The sequence below is a fragment of the Sylvia atricapilla genome, chromosome 1 (assembly GCF_009819655.1).
Source record: "Sylvia atricapilla isolate bSylAtr1 chromosome 1, bSylAtr1.pri, whole genome shotgun sequence".
Lineage (NCBI taxonomy): Eukaryota > Metazoa > Chordata > Aves > Passeriformes > Sylviidae > Sylvia > Sylvia atricapilla.
The window spans coordinates 42,349,316-42,371,645 of record NC_089140.1 but is presented as its reverse complement, the minus strand read 5'-3'; the positions used below and the strand labels follow the sequence as shown (position 1 = coordinate 42,371,645).

The window sequence follows — 22,330 nt, the reverse complement described above, 5'->3', positions numbered from 1 at the left end:
ACCTGCTCTCTCCAGGCTTAACTTCTATCTCATGATGCTGAAAAAACTGAGTCAAATTTGAAAAATTAGCGGAAATTAACTTTTTATACTTTTTAGAAGGGACAAGTAGAAGGAATTGGTAGTAGAACACTTTTAGAAAGTCACTGTCTTGAGGATAACAAAGAGTTTATGTTCTGTGGCAAATTGTATACAATAGTAAAGTTTATTTTTAATGAAATGGGAATTAATTTTTCATGCAGTATGCTATCCTTTGGTTCTTTTTTTTTTTCCCTCAATCTAATTACTGCACTGACAAGAAACCATTTTTAGTGCTTAAAATAAAGGGGATGTTACATTGGAAGTATTGGAGCCTTATATTTGGAAGTGACACTTTGATGTGATGGGGCTACAGTGAACAGTGGGAATCCATGATCCTGATAACTTCTCAGTAAATCTGAGCAAGCTAATATTTATGAAGTATGATTTATATTCTGTTCTGCATTACTTTATGCAGAAGTTTTCATGCATTCACCAATAAACTGCTGGGTGAAGCAAAGAATAATTTATCCAAGTGCAACTACAGAGAAGAAGCTGTCAAGACAGGCCTCAGTTACTGCCATATCAGCTAAACTGTAATTTAAGTATAGGGATATAGTTGTGTTGTTGTGTTCATGGGAGAACTGTTTTCATAATATTTCAAGCTGCTGTTGTTGAGCAAGGTTTCTTTATGCTGAATACATCTCCACAGCCAGGAACCTTAATTTTATCTATCTTTCAAACAAGTACTCAGATTAATTATTTCCAGCCCATGACTTACTAATTTGGCAACACAGATCTGGTGGGATGAAAATCAGGGGTGTACTACCTAGTTATAAACCAGATGCCCGAGTTTTGCATTCATGTGTAAAGCTGTATTCAGACGTTTTTTTTTTTGTAAATAAAGTACAAATTACGCATTATACAGCTAAAATGTGTAGGAAAAGATAGTCTATCTGAGAACATAATGAATTTTTAAGATACCTGGAGCAAATTATCTTTATATACCAAAAAAAGAACAAAGTCATTGCAGTGAAACATGTACAATAGTTGTATGTAATGTTTAGACTTTGATGTGTCCGATGATTTTGAGAATATATTTTATAAAGAAGAAAACTTCCTTTTATATTTAACTAATTACTATTGAGTTTTATCCTGGCTAATTATTTTCTGGAGTAGGAGTATTGGAATTCATGCAGAAAATGTTGGTTTAGGTTTTTTAATATAGATTAAGTAACTTTTAGTGGCTAAACAACAGCTATCAAACGAGAGAGCCTGTTTTACTCCAAATAATCAGTTCTGCATTTAAAAATATATCCTATTTTGGAATAAAGGCAGTGGCACGTGTTCAGAAGGGCTTTTCAATGGTGTTTTCTTTTCAAATACCCTTACTGAAATTTGAGATGCATTAGTTACTAAAAAAGAGAAAATAACAACTGCTCATATTTTTAGTGGTTTTACTCAACCAGCAAAACCCATGCTATTGACTTCAGGGAACAATCATGAAATCATAGAATGGTTTGAATTGGAAGGAACTTTAAAGACCATGTATTCCCAAGCCTCTGCTGTGGGCAGGGAATCTCTCACTGGGCCAGGTTGCTCAGAGGCCCGTCCAACCTGGCCTTGAACACTGACAGTGACTGGGGCATCCAAAACTTCTCTGGACCACCTGTGCCTCACCACCTTGACAATAAAGAATTTCTTCCTAATATCCAGTGTAAACTTGCCCTCTGTTTAAAACCATCAGCCTTTGTCCTGTTGCTCCATGTCCATGTGAAAAGTCCCTCTCCCTCTCTCGTGTTTCCCCAGAATCTTCTCTTTTCCAGGCTAAACTACCCCAACTCTCTCAGCCTGTCTCCACAGCAGAGGTGCTCCAGCCCTCTGATAATATTCATGGCCTTCTCCGGACCCACTGAAGCAGGTCCATGTCTTCCTTATGTTGGGGCTTCCAGAATATGAGTACTAGTTGGCAGACTGAATGAAAATAGGAATAACTTCTGAGGATAAGACTTAGTTACTGATGATTGGGTCTTGGTCAAGTGAAATAACTTGGAACAGACTGTTTCACTAGACAGAAAAGCTAATTAGGGAAATAATTTGCTAAATGCCATTTGCTATTTATGCTCTTTTTTGGAGGGATGGGGAAAGGAAAAGATTTATCTTAATTTTCTTTCCTGCTATGTGTACTCAGTACTCATAGTGATATTGATGGGATTTTTAGTGCTTTTTTTTAGTGCTTTAAAACAAAGAAAAAACCCATTCCACATGCTAATTTTAAAAATTTTAGCCTTGATTGTGGATGTTTTCTTCCTCAGCCCTCAGCAAGAGAAAAATAAATCCCATTTTACAATGACAAAAGAGTTGAGTTAACAGATGGTAGCATCTCTGAGAACTAGAGAGGTCAGTATAAAAGTTTTATTCAAAGCCTTTCTCATTAAAAATTAAAGAATGACAGACTAGTTAAATCAGCTAAAAATTGAGTATCTGTGAAAAAGTAATCGTTGTTCTTTACTCCTACACTTGAAATTCTACCAGTCGAGCTTGAGCATATTCCAAATTTATCAGTAGTCTTTGCACATGGCCTTGTAAGATTACTTGTGACATATAGAAATGCTAAAATACTTGAACACAATTTTTCTCTACCTTCTCGCTCCTGACTTTTTATGCAAGGGATGCAAGTTTTTAAGATTTTTAGCTTACACAGGAGTGGAAATACTTCTCTTACTCTCTTTTTGAAGCACAAGTATATCAACAAGCACCATTCAAATGATTCAGTGGTATGATAACAGCTTTTATCTTTTGTACTGTTGTATGTAATGTTTTATCACTATTTTTAGTAGAAGTCTCATTTTCTGCAGTGTTTCACCTGTCAAGTGAATTTTTACTCTTAAATTCTGTTTTGGTTCTTCAGACAATTATGTGAAGCTGTGCTATACGTATGAGTATTCATTCAGTTTCCTTCAGCCTACTCTGTGAAGGGGTTCTTGAATTCTAACTTGTAACAAGGATGCTTACCCTGGTGAGCTGCCAGCCTGTACCTGCTCCTGAACCCATCACGGTTCCACCCTTCAGTCCAAATGAAGTAGTTCATGATGAGTTTTTGTGTCTCAAGTTCGAAAGTGCAGTCTGCTCTGGTCTCCAGTTGCTCTCTAGCCCTGAATGTGCCTGGAGTGCAGAGATACTGATGATTTTACATAGATTTTTTTTTTCCTATTTAGCTCTGCATACAAGAACCTAATTGAAGTACTGATGTGTTGAATCTCTTCCATGACTTGTATTCAGGAGGTTTCTATGGACTGGGCTTTCTTCATGAAATCTGCTCTGAAGAGGTAGCAGCAGCAGGGGTAACATTCTTCAGTGCCTTAACACAGTGGTTAGAGGAACTGCCCATAATCCTGGAAATTAGGGTCCATTTCCACCCTTCATTTATCCACAGTCTGTTGTTTGGTACCTCTGAAGTGGTAAAATAAACATGTAAACACTTCTGTCATCTCCATAAAAGTTGGTTTGTTTCCTTTTAGCTTAAGTGGCTCCTAGTGAAAATAACTATAGTGTTCAGCTGTTATAGTAAATAACATGAAGAGCAATTTATAAAAACTGGCTAAATTTACTCGATACTACAAGTCACTTTTGAGGAAAGACTTTCTGTAGAGACACATCAGCTGAGCAATGCACACTGTAAACTGTTGAGCAGTTCTAAATTAGGAGGAAAAAATCAGCCTTTTTCCCATCAAGGTCTGAAATAAAACTTCAGTAAGTAGGCTCAATTTACCTTATGTATGTAAATACAAATGTGTCTATTCCAAAATGAGTATGGATTTTTAATTGCTTAAAATCACAAGTTCACATGGCATATATAAGATGTGACAAATGTCTGACTTCTGAGGAACAGCAGAAATTTGAAGGAATACGAAGCTATAAGCATGTTATGTCACTTAAGTTTTATCTTACTGAAATCCTAAGTACTTACTTTAGGAGTAGATCACAAATTTCAGAAAGCAGTAAGTGACTAATGAAATGGTGAAGCAGATGACTGTGGATATCCTTTGTGCAGTGCACAGACTTGAGCATAAGAGATGTTTGACCACCCCATGTTTAAGACAGGTGTAGCACAGACTAATGTTGTAATTTGGTTTCTATGGCAGTGACTTTGCATTATGTAAGGAAGTTGCATGTCCACAGCCCTGGTTGTCATGGTTTATGGTCCTTACTTGATTATTTAGTGTCTTAGAAAACAAACAAAAAAAGTTCTCTACTGCACTACTGCTTTTATTCTTTATTTATTCTTGTCATAGCAATGACAGTTTCAAGCTACCCAATTTAAAGGCTAAATTGTATCTTGAGATCTTCACCGGACTTTTGATTTTTGCTATTGTGGAATAGAACTGTGCTTTCCTTTACTATAGTAACTTTCAGTTTTGCAGGTGATTAAGAATGCTAAATGCATGCAGCATGTTGGGTCTTAATTTCTGCTTTCCCATCAGTTTTCTACAGAGAGCTAATTAGATGACCCTTTAAGGACAGAAATAAGCAGTTTCCATAAAGCCTTCATCTGCTAATTGTTAGTTACTAAGAGTAGAAAAAGAACTTAAAATTATTATTGCGAAAAATAAACTATTGTTTGAATCTGCATTTTAAAGGTGGTGTCTGTAACCCTTCTCTTCTTTCAATTAAGAGTCTCAAATCTAGAACTGGCACTGACAGTGATTATGACAGGACAAAGTTCTGGTAATGAACACTGTCATGTGGAACTTCGTGAATTGTTTGGGGAAATAAGGAAACTAGGTAAATCTACATTGTAACAAAGTAACCTCTGAGTATCCTTTACTAACTTCTCTAATACAACCCTACTTAAAGATCCTGCATCTTTCAGCCACATTACACTATTCTGGAATAGAAGAGTTATCCAAAATGAACTGTGATTATGATATGAAATGGGTGAACAAAAATTGTATTTTAGAGAACAAAGCAGTATATTTAAGTGCTTTTGCAGCATATTTCCTGAATTTGACTGAAAAATACGCAGCTGTGTTAATAAGAGCCTCGTTAAATGTGGTGTTGCATCAGTCATCTGGTTGGTTTGTTTTAGTTGCGTGAGGAGTTGCAAACAATTTTGGTCTGGTTAAACCGTACCACAGAAAAGGGACAAGGAATCGACACCTTATTTCTCCTCTTTTATGGAGAGTTTGCATATGAAGGGGCAGCACAGAACACTTGAATGTCTTTTCTTAGTACATCTGCAGACATCCAAATGCTTGGCTTCCGGAAATGAGAGTCTTGCTAAAATATAATATTGCAGGGCTTGTGAAGATGTTGCTAAGATGACATCTCTCTTGTGACAATAATAAGGTCTGCCCTAAGTCTCCCAGTGATTTTTCAGTCTTACATGTGGATTAGACTTTCTTAGGCACACTATTTTCTTGCTTCCTGGTTATTAGTAGACTTTTAAGTTTTGCTGAGGCTGCTCAGCTTTGTCCATGACACTGCAAGCTGAGTCATTTTAGTCACCTTGGCTGTAGGTGCAATGAAGTTGATCTTTTTACAGCTAGAGCTGTAAAAATAGGCTGAAAATAAAAGCCATGTAACTGTTCTTGCCTACTGTTATTTCTTGGTCACATCAGAATAAAAATCTGCTATGCTGGCAGGGTAGTAAAATACACATTTGTCAGAAAAGTATAATAGGAAGCTTTGCCTGTGGTATATAAGAGTGAGGTAAAGTGTAGTTATTGCTGCTCTAGTGCTCTTCACTGAGAGGCTAAGAATATCTACATAATATGCCATGGTTAAATGGTCTTAAGCACTGTTTTTGGTTTCTAAAAAACTTCTTCTGCATACACATTATGCCCTTTTAGTGTATATTCTGTGCATTAAACAGAATTCATGATATAATGAAATACAGTAGCAGTTCAGTGCATGATTTACATTTCATTATTAACCAGAGTTTTTATTCTATTTTCATACAGCTATGTTAAGATTATTTTATTTTACTATTTGCAGCTCTTTTTATCTGAAAGACCCATGGGTACAGAGTGCGAAGTATAGTAACTGGTTAAAGAAAAAATACACAAAATTCTCTGTTATGTACTGGCTAATCAATAATTACTCTTTTATTTGTCAAAACATAAAGGCTGATGTCTAATGGACATTGCATAATGGCAATAGTGGTTTGGGAGTTTACTTTGCATTTAGAGAATCAGGTGAATTTTGCTTCTAAAAAGAGTTATTTTTTATTTTTATGAAGTAAATGTGCATACATGTTTATCTAAATAACTTTTGGAAAACTGAAACAGTACCTGTAACTACACATATCCTTTCAAACTGAAATAAAGCAAAGTGTACCTATAGTCCAGAGAAGAAGCCATGTGTGTAAAATAGAGAGTAAATTAGGAGTCTACCTTGTAATGGAAAATACTTAAAGATATGTTCAGTATCTGCTCAGTGCAGTTGAAACTTCAAGGTCCAGTAGAGTTTCCTGTATATGGCAATTTGATGGAACTTTAATTCTTGTCTTATTTTGATTGCTGTCCTTTTCTCAGGACTGTCTTACTGTTTCTAAACTTGATTTCATACACTACTGTGTTTTCCCATCTGTATAAACTTTTTATATGCTTATTTTTAACTAACCATTTAATTAGATTGCTCTGCTCCCCAGTATTTTTCTTTTGGCTTAAATTTAGCTAGTATGTATTGCTTTATTATGGCAAATATAATTTGTCTGTAATAATGAATACTGTGTGGACTCTTGTAAATACTTCATGCTAAAAGGACACATAAAGCATTCTATTCTGCTGTGGAAAGATACTGAACAGGATACTAGGATAGATCAAATAACAACATAGATCTTAGGCAAAGTTAAAAATCTAGGAAGGATACTGATAGCAAAAAGCACAGAAATGCAAAAATTCACCTGTCTTTTGTGCTTGCAAAAACTTCATGTAATCTGTTGTGTGATGGGAGATAGATAATACACCAAAGCTTTTTGGCTGCTTTGAAACTAAACAAGTAGGCAGAAAGACAAAAAGTAACTTAACAAAACTAAAGGTGGACCTTTCAGGTGAAACTGCCTCCATGTCTTGTGAGGGCTTTTGAAGTCCTGCATTCCTAAACATTGCCTTTCTGGCATCAAGTTATCAAAGTATTAAAGCACTTATTGAATCTCTAAACATGGTGATGGTCCTGCTGAATTTGCAGGTATACATGATACTGTATACCACCACTAAAATGCTGAGTACCTACAGGGTTGAGGCTCTAGTGAGCATAGCAGTAATCTAATAATTGTCTATTTAATAGCAAAACATCTCCTACAAATTAGAGCTTTAAAGAAAATGACCATATAGGGTTTCTATTCCTCTGTCAGCTAAACCATGAGAAGAATAGGTCATAACTAGAAAAATGAGTAATTGTTCTAGGGATGAATCTGTGTGGTTTACTTTATTAAATAAAATTGTTGCCATCCTTCAGCATGAAATGTGCATCAAGTATTTTGAATGGGCCACAGAAAGCAAGGTGCAGTTGAGTAGGTAGCTTATGTGGATCCCTCTTGCAAGTCCTTCCAGGAAAAAGCTGGTGTGCTGTGTCCCAGATCACTGCTGGCTGCTCTCCCCTGTTTCCTTGGGAGGTGCCTGCCCAATCATTTCTCAGCTCTTTGGTTTTACTGGGTGCAGATATGTAACATGTTAAGGGTTTCAGACCCAAAACTGCTGTTGAAATTCCCAGAGCATGGAGTTGAGCTGAAGTTTAAGATCATGGAGATTTTATTAAGCATATATTGGAGTGAGTTATTTATTTTTCTGCAACATGATGCATTTCTTAATATTTATGCTTCCTTTATTGAATGCAGTGACACTCATGAGATATTTTGTTTTAGGCAGGTTCTTAATAAAGATTTGAACTAAATACTAACTATTACACTAAGCAGGAACCAACTACAGGGCTTCATGCCCCAAAGTGCTTCTTTTTCATCTTTTGGTATGCCATTCCACTGGGGAACAAGAGAGATGTTAAATGTTTATTTTACACAAGCAGGAATTAGAAGGAAACAAGAAGACTCTCAGAGTGTAGTAGAAATCACTGTTAACTGTTATGTTTGGATTTAAAAAAAAAAAAAAAAACAACAGCATGCAAACCCACTACTCCACAGTTTGTAAGATAATCATTGGTATAAGAAGCTGGTTTTACATAAACTAATTTAGTTACTATTGGATGTGCCAAATTTTAAAGCAACACACCACCACTGAAGGAAAAACATAGCAAAATCAGTCTTATTGAAATATGTGACTTCCTTTGTAATTTCTTACATTATGGAGTAGGTGGGGGTTGGCCTCTTTTTCCAGGCAGCAACTGACAGAGAGGACAGAGTCTTAAGCTATGCCAAGGGAAGTTTAAGTTGGATGTTAGGAAAAAGTTTTTCATGGAAAGAGTGATAAAGTACTGGAATAGTCTGCCCAGGGAGGTGTGGAGTCACCATTCCTGGATGTGTTGAAAAGATTGGATGTGACATTCAGTGCCATGGTTTAGTTGAGGTATTAGGGCAAGGGTTGGACTTGATGATCTTGAAGGTCTCTTAAAACCCAGTGATTGTGACATGTAAACAATACAGAGAACAGTTTATGTGAGTCCTTCAGAAAGGAATGTGCTTTGAATTAAAATCTCTTGAATAACCTGTGCCTACCTGTTATCAAAAGGGTAATGAATTCTTGCTTTCTAAGTGACCGGATTATTTTCAGCTTTATCTAACACTGCTGTCAAAAGTGTTAATGCATCTCAAACTGTTATGCATCCTTGAAGTAATGAATTCTGGGTTTTTTTCCCCTTCAAAAACTGTAAAAGCTGTCAAGCAATGAAACTACTGTATTTTGTACTTCAGTGGAATTGCAGTTTCCATAAGTAATGCTCATAGTGAATATTGCAATAATCACCCCAATATGCATTTTAAGAATATTTCATTGGTTGGATGGTAGTTAAGTCTGTATCCTCAACAGTTTGAATTTTTTTTTTTTAAATACGTACTTTATATTTACAGATATATGGAGTTTGGGGGTCATCCTCTTCATGTTGGTCTGTGGACAACCACCATTCCAAGAAGCAAATGACAGTGAAACTCTGACTATGATAATGGACTGCAAATACACGGTGCCACCTCATGTGTCCAAAGAATGTAAAGAGTAAGTAGAGTACTAAACAACTTGGAAGCACCAAAGTGGATATTCATTACTTTTGGGAGTTTTCCATACTGTATTATCAATGTGTAGAAATTCCTTGATCTTCTTTCTATTATGTCTCTCAGTTGTCATGCATTTTTTAAAGAATTGAAGAAGTTACTCAGTACCAGTTGGCTTTGGCCATGTCTTTCGCTGGACAAAATACCAGGTGGTGATGAGATTATTTTGTCAGAAGGGTTAGGAAGGTACTTAACAATTTCTGTCCAAACAACAAGTTACCAAAGCCTGTCACACAGCAAGTTTTTCTCCTACTGAAATTCCAATTCCAAATTAACATCCTAGGCTATGAAGGGAGAAAAATATTTGGTCTGGGAATACCGTATCCACTTACGAGTCACGATTCCTTTTGATGTGTTTTTCTGCAGTGTTCACTGGAGCCTTTTTAGTGATATGTTCCAGTATTTCCCATGTTTCCCTATTGGTTAATGACTTTTGGGCCTTTAAATATATATCCCAGTTGCATCACTTAGAGTATTTTAAGATGTTTGTCTGGGTTCTTGAATCTGCAGTACAGTAGCTTTTAATTTTCAATACAGAGAACCAGATGCCTTTATAAATGCTTGAAAAATGTGTTTGGTTCAGTCAAAAAAACTAGCACAGCATCTAGAATTCTGTTATTTGCCAAAGTATGAAGTTTCTTACAGCTGTGGTCATGATGAACATTCCTGTCTTTACCTCCCGTCCTTGCAGTGCCAGAGTCTAATGCATAACATGGTGAACACCATCCTGGCCTGCATTAGCAGCAGTGTGGTCAGCAGGACCAGGACAGTGATCCCGTGTTTAGCACTGGTCAGGGCACATCCTGAGCCCTGTGTTCAGTTTTTTTGGGCTCTCAAGGAAGACATGGAGGTGCTGGATTGTGTCCAGAGAAAGGCAGCGAAGCTGGGAAGCAGCTGAGGGAGCTGGGTTTTTTTTTTTAGCCTGGAGGAGGCTCAGGGGACACCTTACTTCTCTTTACAACCACCTGAACAGAGTTCTTAGCCAGGTGGGGTTGGTCTCTTCTCCTAGGTAAAAAGCAATAGGATGAGGAAATGACCTCAAGGTTAAGGTTGGATAACAAAAATTTTTTTGTCAAGCCTTAGAACAGGCTACCCAGGGAAGTGGTAGAACCACTGTGCCTGGAGGTGATGATGATTCAAAACCAGTGTAGATGTGGCAGTTAGATGGTTTAGTGATGAGCGTGGTGGTGCTGTTTTAGTGGTTGGACCTGATGCTTTCAATAGTCTTTTCCAACTTGAATGATTCTGTAACTCAGTGCCATAGCTGATGTTCTTGTCTTGTCATTAGTGTTTAGCACCTCCAGTAATACAGAAAAGCTGCTCTGAGCTTGAAGAGCTTCACATACAGGAAGAGGTTTAAAGGACAATACAGGAAGAGGTTTAAGAGGGAGCTCTTATCAGTGAATTGTATCAAATCAATCTCTTGATATGCTGCATGCTGTGCTGAGGCCAGGAAACGTATCTTTTGCAGCCTTTTGCTTAATATACTTGCTAACATTGATTTGCTTACATGCCTAGATCTGCTTTCTCTGTATGAAGTATGAACAATGTTCAGCAAGTTACCCAGGTCCTCTGTAGCCCTGGTTCGTGCCTGAGATGTTTTGGTTTTCTGAAATTCTCTTCCCAAAGAATTTTCTGTAAACAAGGAAAGTGCTTTTGTAAACTGTACTTGGTTTTCATTCTTTCCCTAGGAGGGACTTCTTCTTGATGTCCCTCTGGTCTGACCAATGTGATTGAAGAAGTTTGCCTTTTTGTCACCTATCAAATTGATCTGTGTAAAAAAGTATAAAAAAGAAACATCCCAAAAATAAGAGTAATTTTCAGCTTTCTGAAGTCAAAGTCTTCTGCCGTAGTGTACAACAGCATCAATCCTCTATAGGTTAGGTTTCCTTAGGAAAAAGGCTCTGGGAATGCTTAAACTTCCTGCTTGGAGTGAAAGCATTTGAGATGCATAAACAAGCTTCAAGCAGGAGGGATATGTGCTGCATTTGTGTTGTTTTACTACAGGTGTAGTTTAAAAAAAAGTCAAATTAAATATGGTGTTTGTTCTCTTTCTGTCATAATATTGACAAAAGCAAAGAAACTCAAGGCTCCCATGTCTCACCCCGCCTTTCCTCTTGGTAAGGGCAGGGACCACAGCTAATAAAAATAAATGTTACGGGTTTTTTTCTGTAGAATTTTTTAAGAAGGTTGGATTAACCTCCATTTTTAAATCTGTACATCATCTCTCACAGAAGAAAAAGCACAACAACCCAAACAAAAAACTCCAAACAAAAGAACCCATTAAAAATTTGTGATTACCTTTGTGCTTTGTGTGTGGCCTTGCAGTCAGAAGTTGCATGGTATAGTATGGTATAGTTAGTGAAGAAAAAAAGCACTATATGAGAACTGGAGAATATGTTGGAGCAATACAGACTCTTTGTAACCTTGGCAACAAAACCATATATCCATATTTGTTGAACAAAGCCAAAAATACCTTCCCCAAGAATTTTCCATGTATAGTACGTGAATAGGGATGTGCTGTGCTGATGAAGTCTTCTTTCCCTCTTCACTTGGGGAATTCGTGCACTTTCTTTCCAGCACTTGTAAAATCTCAGTAGCAACTCATTAGTAGATTTGTCACTACATCATCCCAGAGAGTGTATTGGTCTGTTTACGTTTCTTCTATGTGGGTAGAACAAATCACAGTTTTTTGAAGGATACTGAAGTCTCATGTCTGATAGTTACTTCAGAATAAAATATTTCTGTTTATCTTACCATTCCATATACTTGTTGACAGCAGCAATAACAAAAAAAAAAAAATCACATTTCTGTTACTTTACTGACTAGCTCATAAGCCACCTGTGACCCATAGTTGCCCTATAAAACCTACTAAAATCAAATAAAAGAGAAAAACCAGATGAATTATATAAGTACAGTAAATGAAAACTGCCATGTTTATGATATTTATAGTTTTAGTAGTTTCAGTTTAACAGTATTTGTAATGTCTTTGAGACTAAAGTTTCCCATCACATTGTTTACTGTGAGACTTGTGAAGATCTATGTGACCTGACAGCAGAAAATGTCTTCCTAATGTCGCTCTTATAACAACTGCTTTTTTAAACACGTGTGTGCATTTTTGTTTAGATTTATTCTTTATTCACAGTCTAATTACACGGATGTTGCAGAGAGACCCAAAGCGAAGGGCATCTTTGGAAGAGATTGAAAACCATGCATGGCTCCAAGGAGTTGATCCATCTCCTGCAACCAAGTATAATATTCCTCTTGTATCATACAAAAATCTGTCTGAGGAGGAGCACAACAGTATAATCCAGCGCATGGTTCTTGGGGACATCGCAGACCGAGATACCATAGTGGAGTAAGTTGCCAGCATTCAGATGTCATTTGTTTTGTGCATCTCTTGTTTTTGATTCAAGAACATCAGGACAACCTGAGCACTTTGGTGTTTAACTATCAGGCCATTGAGTTAATAAACAAAGTATTACAGTTTTGCTCTGTGAGAGGATATTGTGGATCAGAAGTACTTAAGTATACCCAAATTTAGGAAGAACTTCAAGAAAGTGTGTTGGAACAGTGTTTTGATTCCTGCAGTAGTCATCTTGAGTAAATTTAAATGTTTTGGAATCCGTGTTGTTCTTCATCTCTCATGCGTATTTGAAGGTGACAAATTCTAGCGTTTTTCCCTTTAGCACATTTCCAGTGTATCTGAATCTTTGTTAATTTCAAATATTATTCCCTTTATCTGTGTAATGCATAATAGCCACTGTTACTGAGGGAGCTTGCTAGAAAGCTACATAAATTCTTCTAATAGATTAAAACTACCCAATTTCTAAAATATTCCTCAAATTGAAAGAAGTCTTAAATACTTTTTCATTTTTTTTATGTGTTCAGCTGTAAAAAACTGTTGATGGGCAAGAGAAAGCAGCAGTCTTACTTCTTATGGTTTTAGCTGTACAACAGGGGCAGCCTTTCTGTTTCAATGTCTGAGTGATGCTTACTGGCTTATGAACTTGCTTTTACCATAAACTCAATGTGACAGCCCTAAAATAACGCAAGTTTTCTTCCATTTGTTGCATAACCAAATATTAATACTTCGTGGTTGCATGTGCCAGTGGGAGAACCCATCATTGGTGCAGAACATTAATAAAAAACACTTATTATTTAAAGAATGTAAAATGAAAAATAATCTCTTATTTTTGTTGGATGATATTCTAAGGATGTCTCCTTCCAACTGTAGTTGAAATTGCTAGACTTGTTGGCTCTTTATTTTTAATAAAATTAAGGCATGCTTGTCAAAAGATCAGAAATGGGCAGTCCTGCTTTCAGGCACTCCTCCAGCTATGGGAAACACAGCAAACTGCAAGATGCATGTCCAATTCTTAGAAACCACTGATGGTTGGATTATTTCATGTTTTGTACTTTCCTCAGGGCATTGGAGACTAACAAATACAATCACATCACCGCTACTTACTTCTTACTCGCTGAAAGGATCCTGCGAGAAAAACAAGAGAAGGAAATTCAGACCAGATCTGCAAGCCCCAGCAACATCAAAGCTCAGTTTAGGTGAGAATTTAGGAATCTAAATGTTTGGGAGGGGTTTGGGGTTTTTTTGTTTGTTTGTTTTTTAAATTGTCTTAATGAGAATATTAAATTTCTCAAGCACTGCTTTCTTGAAAACAGTGAAATACTTACTTAGTGCAAATTTTAAATGTCTTCAAAATGCTGCAGACTTCAGAAACTTCAGAAATCAGTTGCACATATTTTCAATTCCTATCCTTCTCAGGAAATGACAAGGCAATTTGAAGTCTGTACCTAAAGAGGCAAGCTTTCACACCTCCTAGAAAAGGACTTGTGCATTGACCTTCAGCTCCTATACAAATCGTGTTATGTAATATCCCTGGGGGAAAATTAGTTGCATAATCCATAAAGCTGCTGATATGGAATTAGTTATAAATGAGAAATCACTCTAAATTTGATCTGTAGGTTATGTTCTTTTTCACGTCAGTTGCTGTACCTGTTGTCTAAGAAAAATTGTTGAATTTACCATTTCAATCAGTCACTTAAAGATATTGCAATAGATTGTTTTTGTTTGATAAAAACATGAATTAAAAAAAAAAAAAACTTATAGTAAGGGTCCCTGAGATTTTCCAAGCTTCAGCTTGTGACACAGTAAAAAAGGGGAACTGGCTTTTGGCATGTAGTTGGTAATGGTATGTTCAGCCAGTTACCAAAGCATCCACATCTTCAGGTACAGCAGAACATGCTTTAAAAAAACCAATGAACCAAAAAAAAAACAACAAAAACAAACCAACCTACCAAAACACCAAACTCAAAAGGCAAATAGTATAGTTTCCACCTCACATTGGTATTAGAGGGTTTAGGTTTTGAGCAGTTATTTTTCTTAAACTTTGTGGTTTTTCTTTCCTGAGTTAAGTGTTAAACTATCAGTAGAGATCTGTTGGTATTGGATAAAATATTTGTTGGTCCATCTTGACAATTGTTCCAGTGAAGATGGAGGAGGTGCTGAGGCATTTCCATTACCTTTCATCCTGTAACCTCCAGTCTTTTCGAAAGTTGCCTATTTAGGTAAAATATTGGTAACTGTTACTAGCAATAATAACAATCATTAGTAGATAATTCATTAATGAGAAAAGAATACTAAATGTTTGTGCTGATATTTAGCATTGCTAACTCCAGCAACACCTTCAGTGTTGTTTATCTGTATGATTTAGAGAAAAAGACAAAATAACTTGTTCATTCCAAAAGTTTCTCTCTGAGATATCATATGTGAAATCATTTAATAGGAATAAATGCTGAGATGCCCTTCTGTTGCATAGTCATACTTTCCTCAGCCTAATTGATAAAAGTAAGGTACTACTTCCTCAAGTTAAATATAAAAAAAAAAATGGACACGTGTTATAAATTAAGGACACACACTTGGGAAAATAGGTTAAAGTCTCCATTGGTTGTCACCTTGGATTTAGGCTTGAGATTTTAGAGGCATCTCTTCTGAATACCATTCTGTCTCCCTGAATTAGGAGTTGATGCTCCATTAGGAGTTGATGCTCCATCAATGTTACAGTGTTTTCAGTATCTTGGTCATCCCCAGGTGGGACTGCACCCTGCACTGTGTACACCTGATGATCATTCACTCAGTGGTCACTGATGTAGGAAAGTTTATCTTAGGTGGCTGCAGATACTTCAGAAGAGTTACTGTTGAGTTACATCTAAGAGTTGCCTACAGAACCTAAATGGTCTGGAGCTTGGTGTTAGAGAGCTCACCTCTCTTCAAGGGTGATATTGTAATTTTGACTCAGCAGTTTTCTCATGATGGATCATCCCCTCATTTTTATGTCAGCTTCTTTGAAAAAAGAAATCCCATCAAATGTGCCTAATACTAAGTATTACTTATAAAACAAATTACTCTAGAGGAAAACTTGGAGTTCACCTTCAGATGGAAATTCTAGAACGATAAAGTTGGCTTTTGAATTGTTTGCGTTTTTTTTTCCTCAGTGTCACTCTTTCAGTAAAGAGCAGCTCTAGCTATATAAATAACTGAACACAAAGTTCAATGAATCTAATTTTTTTATATGAATTTTTGAAGTTGGAGTAGCTGTATCCTGCCCTGTGAGTATGAATTTTCATAAAAAGGACATCTGCACAAACTCAGGAACCCTTGCTCTTACGGTCCCAGTAGCTGTTCTTTGCCTCCTTGATGGTTCTAAATTCCAAGTATTTCCATAGAATGACCTTATGGAAAGGACACAGCAGTGCATTATTTTGATTTTCAGACCTCAAAATATTTTTTTAAAAATTAACTTATTAAATTAACCTGGAACTTCTTTTCTGTCCCTCTCTCCCCTCAGGCCCAATGGGAATAAAGAGAGAGGCAGAAGAGAAGGGAGGCAAACATGGGCTGCTATGAGAGATAAACATACTGTAGTGAGGAGGTTTATTGCCTGGCAACTACAGTACTGTAAGATACTATATTTGCTCTTTATTGTGACAACTACAGAACTCTTCCTGTTTTTGCTGACAAATCAGTCTGTTCTTTTAGCATGGCAAGTTCCTCAAAGATTCACATTTTCATTTTCTGTCGTGTTTGTAGTTATGTTTCCAGTGTATTTAAGTCCTGTTTGTTAATTACAGGCAATTGTTTGTGTTTAAAATACACAGCACAGCATAAGTCATCGGCAAACTGGGTCAGTGTTTCCCAGCATTTCTGGAGACAGCTGGGGCCTAAGGGAGGGTGCCAGTGTCAAACCAAGGAAGACCACAGCCCAGGCTTCTCTTCTGGTCTGCACAGCTTGGCTTGGAGCTGCTGGTTGTGTTGCTTTCCTCTAGGTAGAGCTCCCCACTGGAGAGAGGCTGGTGGAAGCAATGAGACAGGCAGGAGCCTGCATGGCTCAATGCAGGGAATGCACCACACAGGCTAAGGCAGGGTGTGGGCAGCCAGGCCCTACTGTTAGAGGGTCCTGGGTTGGGGGGTAGAGGTTTCTAGCACTGTTGGTTGAGCAAAACCGATGCAAGTGTTTCAAAACAAAGTCTGCAGCAAGGCTGAGTGAGTTTATTGCTGGCTTTAGTACAGCCTCCTCCTCAAAGTTTGTACAACTGGGGAGGGTTGTCAGGAGACAATCTGGTGTAGACCAGTATCTTCTCACACTTCAGGGTACTTTTCTGTGCAGTCTTCAGCAAGTGCAGTCCTACTGCAGCAGAGAGGTGTCTGAGCCTTCCCTATTCCTTCAGCTTGACCTCCTGACCTGACAGAGAGCAGGAAACTGATGTGATTCTTTGGTCTTCATATGCAGCCTGTCAGGCAGGTACCTGGGGTCACATGAGGTTTCACATGAGGTGAAACCTTCTCTGCTGTCCTCCTCCTCTTGCTTCTAAACTGGGCTACAAAGCCATGCAGCCCTTTCTTTTGGCACACACAAAATATGTTTGGGAATATCTTGTAATACGCTGTCCATATGTGAACAGAGGTCTCTACTACAGCTTTTCATGCAGCAGCCAGAGCACTTTTGGTTTGTAAAGTTAAGAGATTGGCAGACTTTTTTAAAATGGAAGACAAGAAATGTGGAGTTTCTGCTGAATGAAGAAGTTGAAGAATTGTTCAATGTTAATGTGTTGGTCTGTAGATGCTGGTTTTTTCGATTAGGCCTTTCAAATAGAGTGAAGACTGACAGTGTTTGTTCTTAATTTATTCTGTCTGCGTTATTGAAAAATTACAATATATGTTAAGATTTAAAGTTAAATGCAAATCATTAGAGAGTAGCTTAAGATACTGGAGATAAGACATCAGCTGCCTACTTGTAAAACTGATGCACACTCATATTACTTTCATTTTGATTTGAGCTAATGCTATTACAGAGATACATTTTCAACTTGGATTTACAGTCAATTCAAGTGTCATATTCTTAAGCAGCATGAGTTCTAGATTCATGCAGTTGTATTATTCCAGATTCTCAGCTAAGGACAAATAAATGCATCATCTCAGTTTGCATGTGTTTGAAATTAAAGGGACCTTTGTAGAATAGAACTTGGTGAGAATGAGAGACTGCTTCATCTGACTCACCTTTTCAGTCTCACTCACATTAATTCTAACCTAATTTTTATATTAAGAATATTGGGGGGAAAGCCCTAGAAGCTTTAGATTAAAAACCGTTGCAATACTATCTTATTTGTGCCTTCCTCTGGGTACTGGTGGTTCTGTACCAATCTCAGATTTTTTTTTTTTTTTTGAGAAACAATTATTTCAAGTTTTTCTATTGCCTAATTCATTTTCTGAGAGCAGTGAAATCTTAAATTTTGATTTGACCATAACCAACATAATTTCTAAACTATGTTCTTGTATTATAGATGGTGTTCCTTTCAAATAGCAGCATTTCTAAAGGAATGCGCATTCTCTGAGAACACGTCCTTATGCTCAGTCACTCAGTACTGTTGTTTACAGACATCCCACTCAGGAGGCCAGTTTGTGTGTCAGTAGTTGTGCTTCTCTGCTGCAGATCTTACATTTCTTGTAAGTTCTGAAATACTTGCCATGATGTAACTTCCTGTTTATATTTAATTATTTTACGCAGGCAGTCGTGGCCGACAAAAATTGATGTCCCCCAGGATCTGGAGGATGACCTTACAGCAACTCCTCTCTCCCACGCCACTGTTCCTCAGTCCTCACCGGCTCGCACGGCTGAGAACGTTCTCAACGGGCACCGGAGCAAGGCCCTTGGGGATGCAGCAAAGAAGGAAGAGATCCCTGAGCTGGCTGGGCCAGCACTTTCAGCCGTTCCATCGGTGAGCTTAAAACCCACTACAAGTGGCCGGAAGTGCTTGTTCCGAGTAGAAGAAGATGAAGAGGAGGATGAGGAAGATAAAAAACCTATTTCTCTTTCTACTCAAGTTGTTCTGCGTCGTAAGCCTTCGGTTACAAATCGTCTTACTTCGAGAAAGAGTGCACCAGTCCTCAACCAGATCTTTGAGGAGGGTGAGTCAGATGATGAGTTTGACATGGACGAGAACTTGCCCCCAAAGCTCAGCAGGTTAAAGATGAACATTGCCTCGCCCAGCACCGTGCACAAACGCTACCACCGGAGGAAAAGCCAGGGACGGGGCTCCAGCTGCAGCAGCTCTGAAACCAGCGACGACGACTCGGAAAGCAGGAGGCGTCTGGACAAGGACAGCGGGTTTACTTACTCCTGGCACAGACGGGATAGCAGCGAAGGGCCACCTGGCAGCCAGGGAGATGGGGGCGGACAAAGCAAACCAAGCAATGGGAACGGAGGGGTGGACAAAACGAGCCCAGGTGATAACAACAAAGGTGGGGGGAGTCCCTCTGGTAACTCTGGTGGGAGCACCAACACCACCTCGGGTTCCACTCGGAGATGCGCTGGATCTGGAAACTCGATGCAGCTGTCATCCAGAAGTGCAGGGGAACTGGTTGAGAGCCTGAAGCTAATGAGCCTTTGCCTAGGTTCACAGATTCATGGCAGCACGAAATACATTATTGATCCTCAAAACAATCTGTCCTTTTCCAGTGTAAAAGTACAGGAGAAATCAACATGGAAAATGTGTATAAGCTCCAGCGGAAGTGCAAACCAGGCTTCATCATTGGGCAGCCTAAAATTTTTTTCTGACCAAATGTCAGACACAACAAATGAATTGGAGCGGCTAAAGAACAGGAACTTGAAAAACAATGTACTACAACTACCTCTCTGTGAAAAGATATCTGTGAATATTCAGCGGAACCCAAAGGAGGGGCTGCTGTGTACCTCCAGTCAAACCAGTTGTTGTCACGTCATTTGACAGTGACCTGACTTGAACAGCTCAATCTGCTTGACAGTGACATTCAGAGCTGTGAACACCTTGTCACGGACCCCCTTTTGTTGTCTTAAGATTTTTAAGTGGGCTTCGAGCAGTTATTTATTATACTTTAATTTTGTGTTTGCTTGATGGTATGACAATGCATGGTCTTTGCATGCTGCTAGCAGGTATGTTTTTCTTTTTCAACATAACAGAATATTTTATTGTGTAATTTTTACATTTATAATTTTACTATGGAAGATCTGGATTAAAATAAAGATCTGGATCCTAATGTAAATGAAGCACTTAGAAGTTTCATGTTCTGCACTTAAACCAGAGAGAGAAGCTTTTGTTTGCTTATGAAATGTTAATTCTTGTTCTGACCTTCTGTGAAAACTAAAATATGTGATATGTGGCATACTTCTATGTGTCTGAAACAGAACCAAAGCAATAATGTTTTGATGCTGAAAACTCTTCAGGGAGCTTTCAGATGTTCCAAGGCTTGTACAAAGCAAAGATGCACTGAAAATTAGTGATCTTGAAATATGATTTTAAACCCACACCTATTTGTCTTAAGCTATGATATGGATGAAGTTGTGGCTCAAAAATCAAACTGAAAAGATCTTGTTTTGCTAGAGGCAGTTTTCTTTAAAAAAAAAAAAAAAAAGGCAAGTAGATTTGTAAGGCAGCTTTCTCCCATAGAAATATGTTAATATTACAAGCAGACAATCTTTTTTAATATAACAAAGGTAAATTATTAAGTCTACTTCTGAGTTTTTACATGCTAACGGAAAACAAAGTATTTGTATGAATTACTTTTGTTTGTAGTATATCATAACACTTAGCATTTTAGGTTTTTATCTTGTAAATCCCCTCTTGCTATTCTCTCCTCCTCTCCCCGAGATTCCAGAAGGCAATAAGGGATTGAAAACCTTTAGGTAATTGGATTCATATTGAAATTATTGTCATTTACAGTTTTGTTATTATTACTCTCTTTAGGGCTTAAACAACTGCTGTTCCCCACATGTCCACTTCTTTTTCCTCAGTTATACACTTGTTCATAAAGTCCATTTAAAATAGCCTGTAGGAAAGTGTTTCTTTCACAGCTCTGAGCCCTCCTGTCAGGTTTCCTGTTGCCATGGCAAGGTCTTGATTTAAGAGTATTTCTGTACAAAAGGATACAGATGAATTAACTTTGTGGAATTTTATTATCTAGAATAAAATATATTGCAGATTCCTAATTTTGGGAAGGGCAAGAATGTTTTATTTTTTCATGCTGTGCACTAGGTCTTCTAAGCAATGCTAGTGGAACTGGGGGTACTATGTAGCAGCACCCTGGGCAGACCCTGGGTGTCCCAGAGGAGTTTGACACTGTTGAGCATTTTGTAACACTTCCAGAATGGTCAATACAGCGCCTTTTGTGTCTGCTGTGGAGGGAGCAGAGCACCAAAGAACAGCTGGGTCAGGATGGCCACAGCTCACGACAGCTCTTGTGATTCCTGCAAGACTTCAGAGAGTCTGAAGTGCATGGGGTGTCCTTCCTGGTGAGCTGAGCCGGGGGTTCTGCTTCCACAAAAAGGCAAAGGAGAAGTGTTCCACTTCCTTAAGTTTTAATCTCTAGTTGCAGTTTAATTAAAAGCTACAAGCATAGATGTGTGGGTGAAGCCATAGAACATAATTGCTTGAAATTTTTGAGCAGGGATCTTACCAAGGGCCAGAAAAGAGATGTGTGGTTCACAGACAGTGAGCGTAACATCCACGTAGGAGACAAGTTTATAAAGGGCATTGGCAATAAACTTTATTTGTTGCAGCTTTTTTCCAAGTATTGTAAATACTCTTTCCTGATATGTACAGCCTTGGAATGGCACCTTTTAACTAACCCCGGGTGTATTTTGTTTCCAATGTTTTTATATACGACTGTATATATGGTGCTCACTTTAGAACAGCAGTGTTGACCATTTATGCTGCATAGTTGTATTATAGCCTTATAGTTGTGTGTGGCTGGTTGGACCTCTGGGTGTACAGATGTGTACAGATGTGTTAGTCTGAGTGCTGTCCTCTCCCCCTCTGTTGATAGGTGAATGATTGTGCATGTGGTGTACGTCGTGTTATGTCGTCACGTAAAAGGAAGGGCGAGAATAACCACTACATTAAGATAATATTGGACCAAACTATTTAGAGCAAGTAAACAGTTTCTTGTACCCCTTAACGTGTCTTTAAGAGTTGCATATAGTTACAGTAGTGTATAAAGTAAATATTGTGGAAAAACAGTTAGTCTTGTATTTTTCTGTATGTGTGTATATAAAAATATATAAAAAATAATGTACCTCTAGCAACTTAATCTGTATTTAAGATGTGACAATCTTGACACAGAATTTTAAGAGTAGCAGTCTAAATAAGCAGAATTAATGAACAGAACTATAAAAATTTCTCACCAAGAAAGAATCCATGTGTGTTAAGAGGGTACAGAAATATCAACTGATCTTATTGCTTCTGGCAATGTTTGGCTTTTTCATTGTACAGACATTCATGGTGTGCGACAGAAGTGGAAAATCCAGTTAATAAAAGTGATATCCTGATTGATGCATAACGGATGACTTGCATGTGGATGGGGTTTGTGTCTCCTGGCGTCTGGTGCATGAGGGCAGCACAGGCTCCAGGCCATTCCCTGTGCTCCAGTGCCTGGGCAGAGCAAGGGGCCTTGCCTTGCAAGAGTGCAGCTTTGTGTGTGGATGGACAGCCATCTGTGAACTTCAGTTATTCTCTTGCAGTGATCAAACACATTCATTTGGGTTT

At 38.0% G+C, this 22,330-nt stretch overlaps 1 protein-coding gene across 3 annotated transcripts in view; it reads left to right on the top strand.

Annotated features, from left to right (window-relative positions):
- SNRK (SNF related kinase) overlaps positions 1 to 22,128 on the top strand; it is a 39,981-nt gene extending 17,853 nt beyond the window's left edge. For all 3 annotated transcript variants that reach the window (XM_066320403.1, XM_066320394.1, XM_066320411.1), the window contains exons 4-7: positions 9,038 to 9,179; positions 12,381 to 12,593; positions 13,664 to 13,798; positions 18,319 to 22,128. In XM_066320403.1, coding sequence (XP_066176500.1) covers positions 9,038 to 9,179; positions 12,381 to 12,593; positions 13,664 to 13,798; positions 18,319 to 19,537 — 1,709 coding nt within the window. In that variant the 3' untranslated portion in view covers positions 19,538 to 22,128. The remainder of the gene's footprint in view (positions 1 to 9,037; positions 9,180 to 12,380; positions 12,594 to 13,663; positions 13,799 to 18,318) is intronic.
- The last annotated feature ends 202 nt before the right edge of the window (positions 22,129 to 22,330 follow it).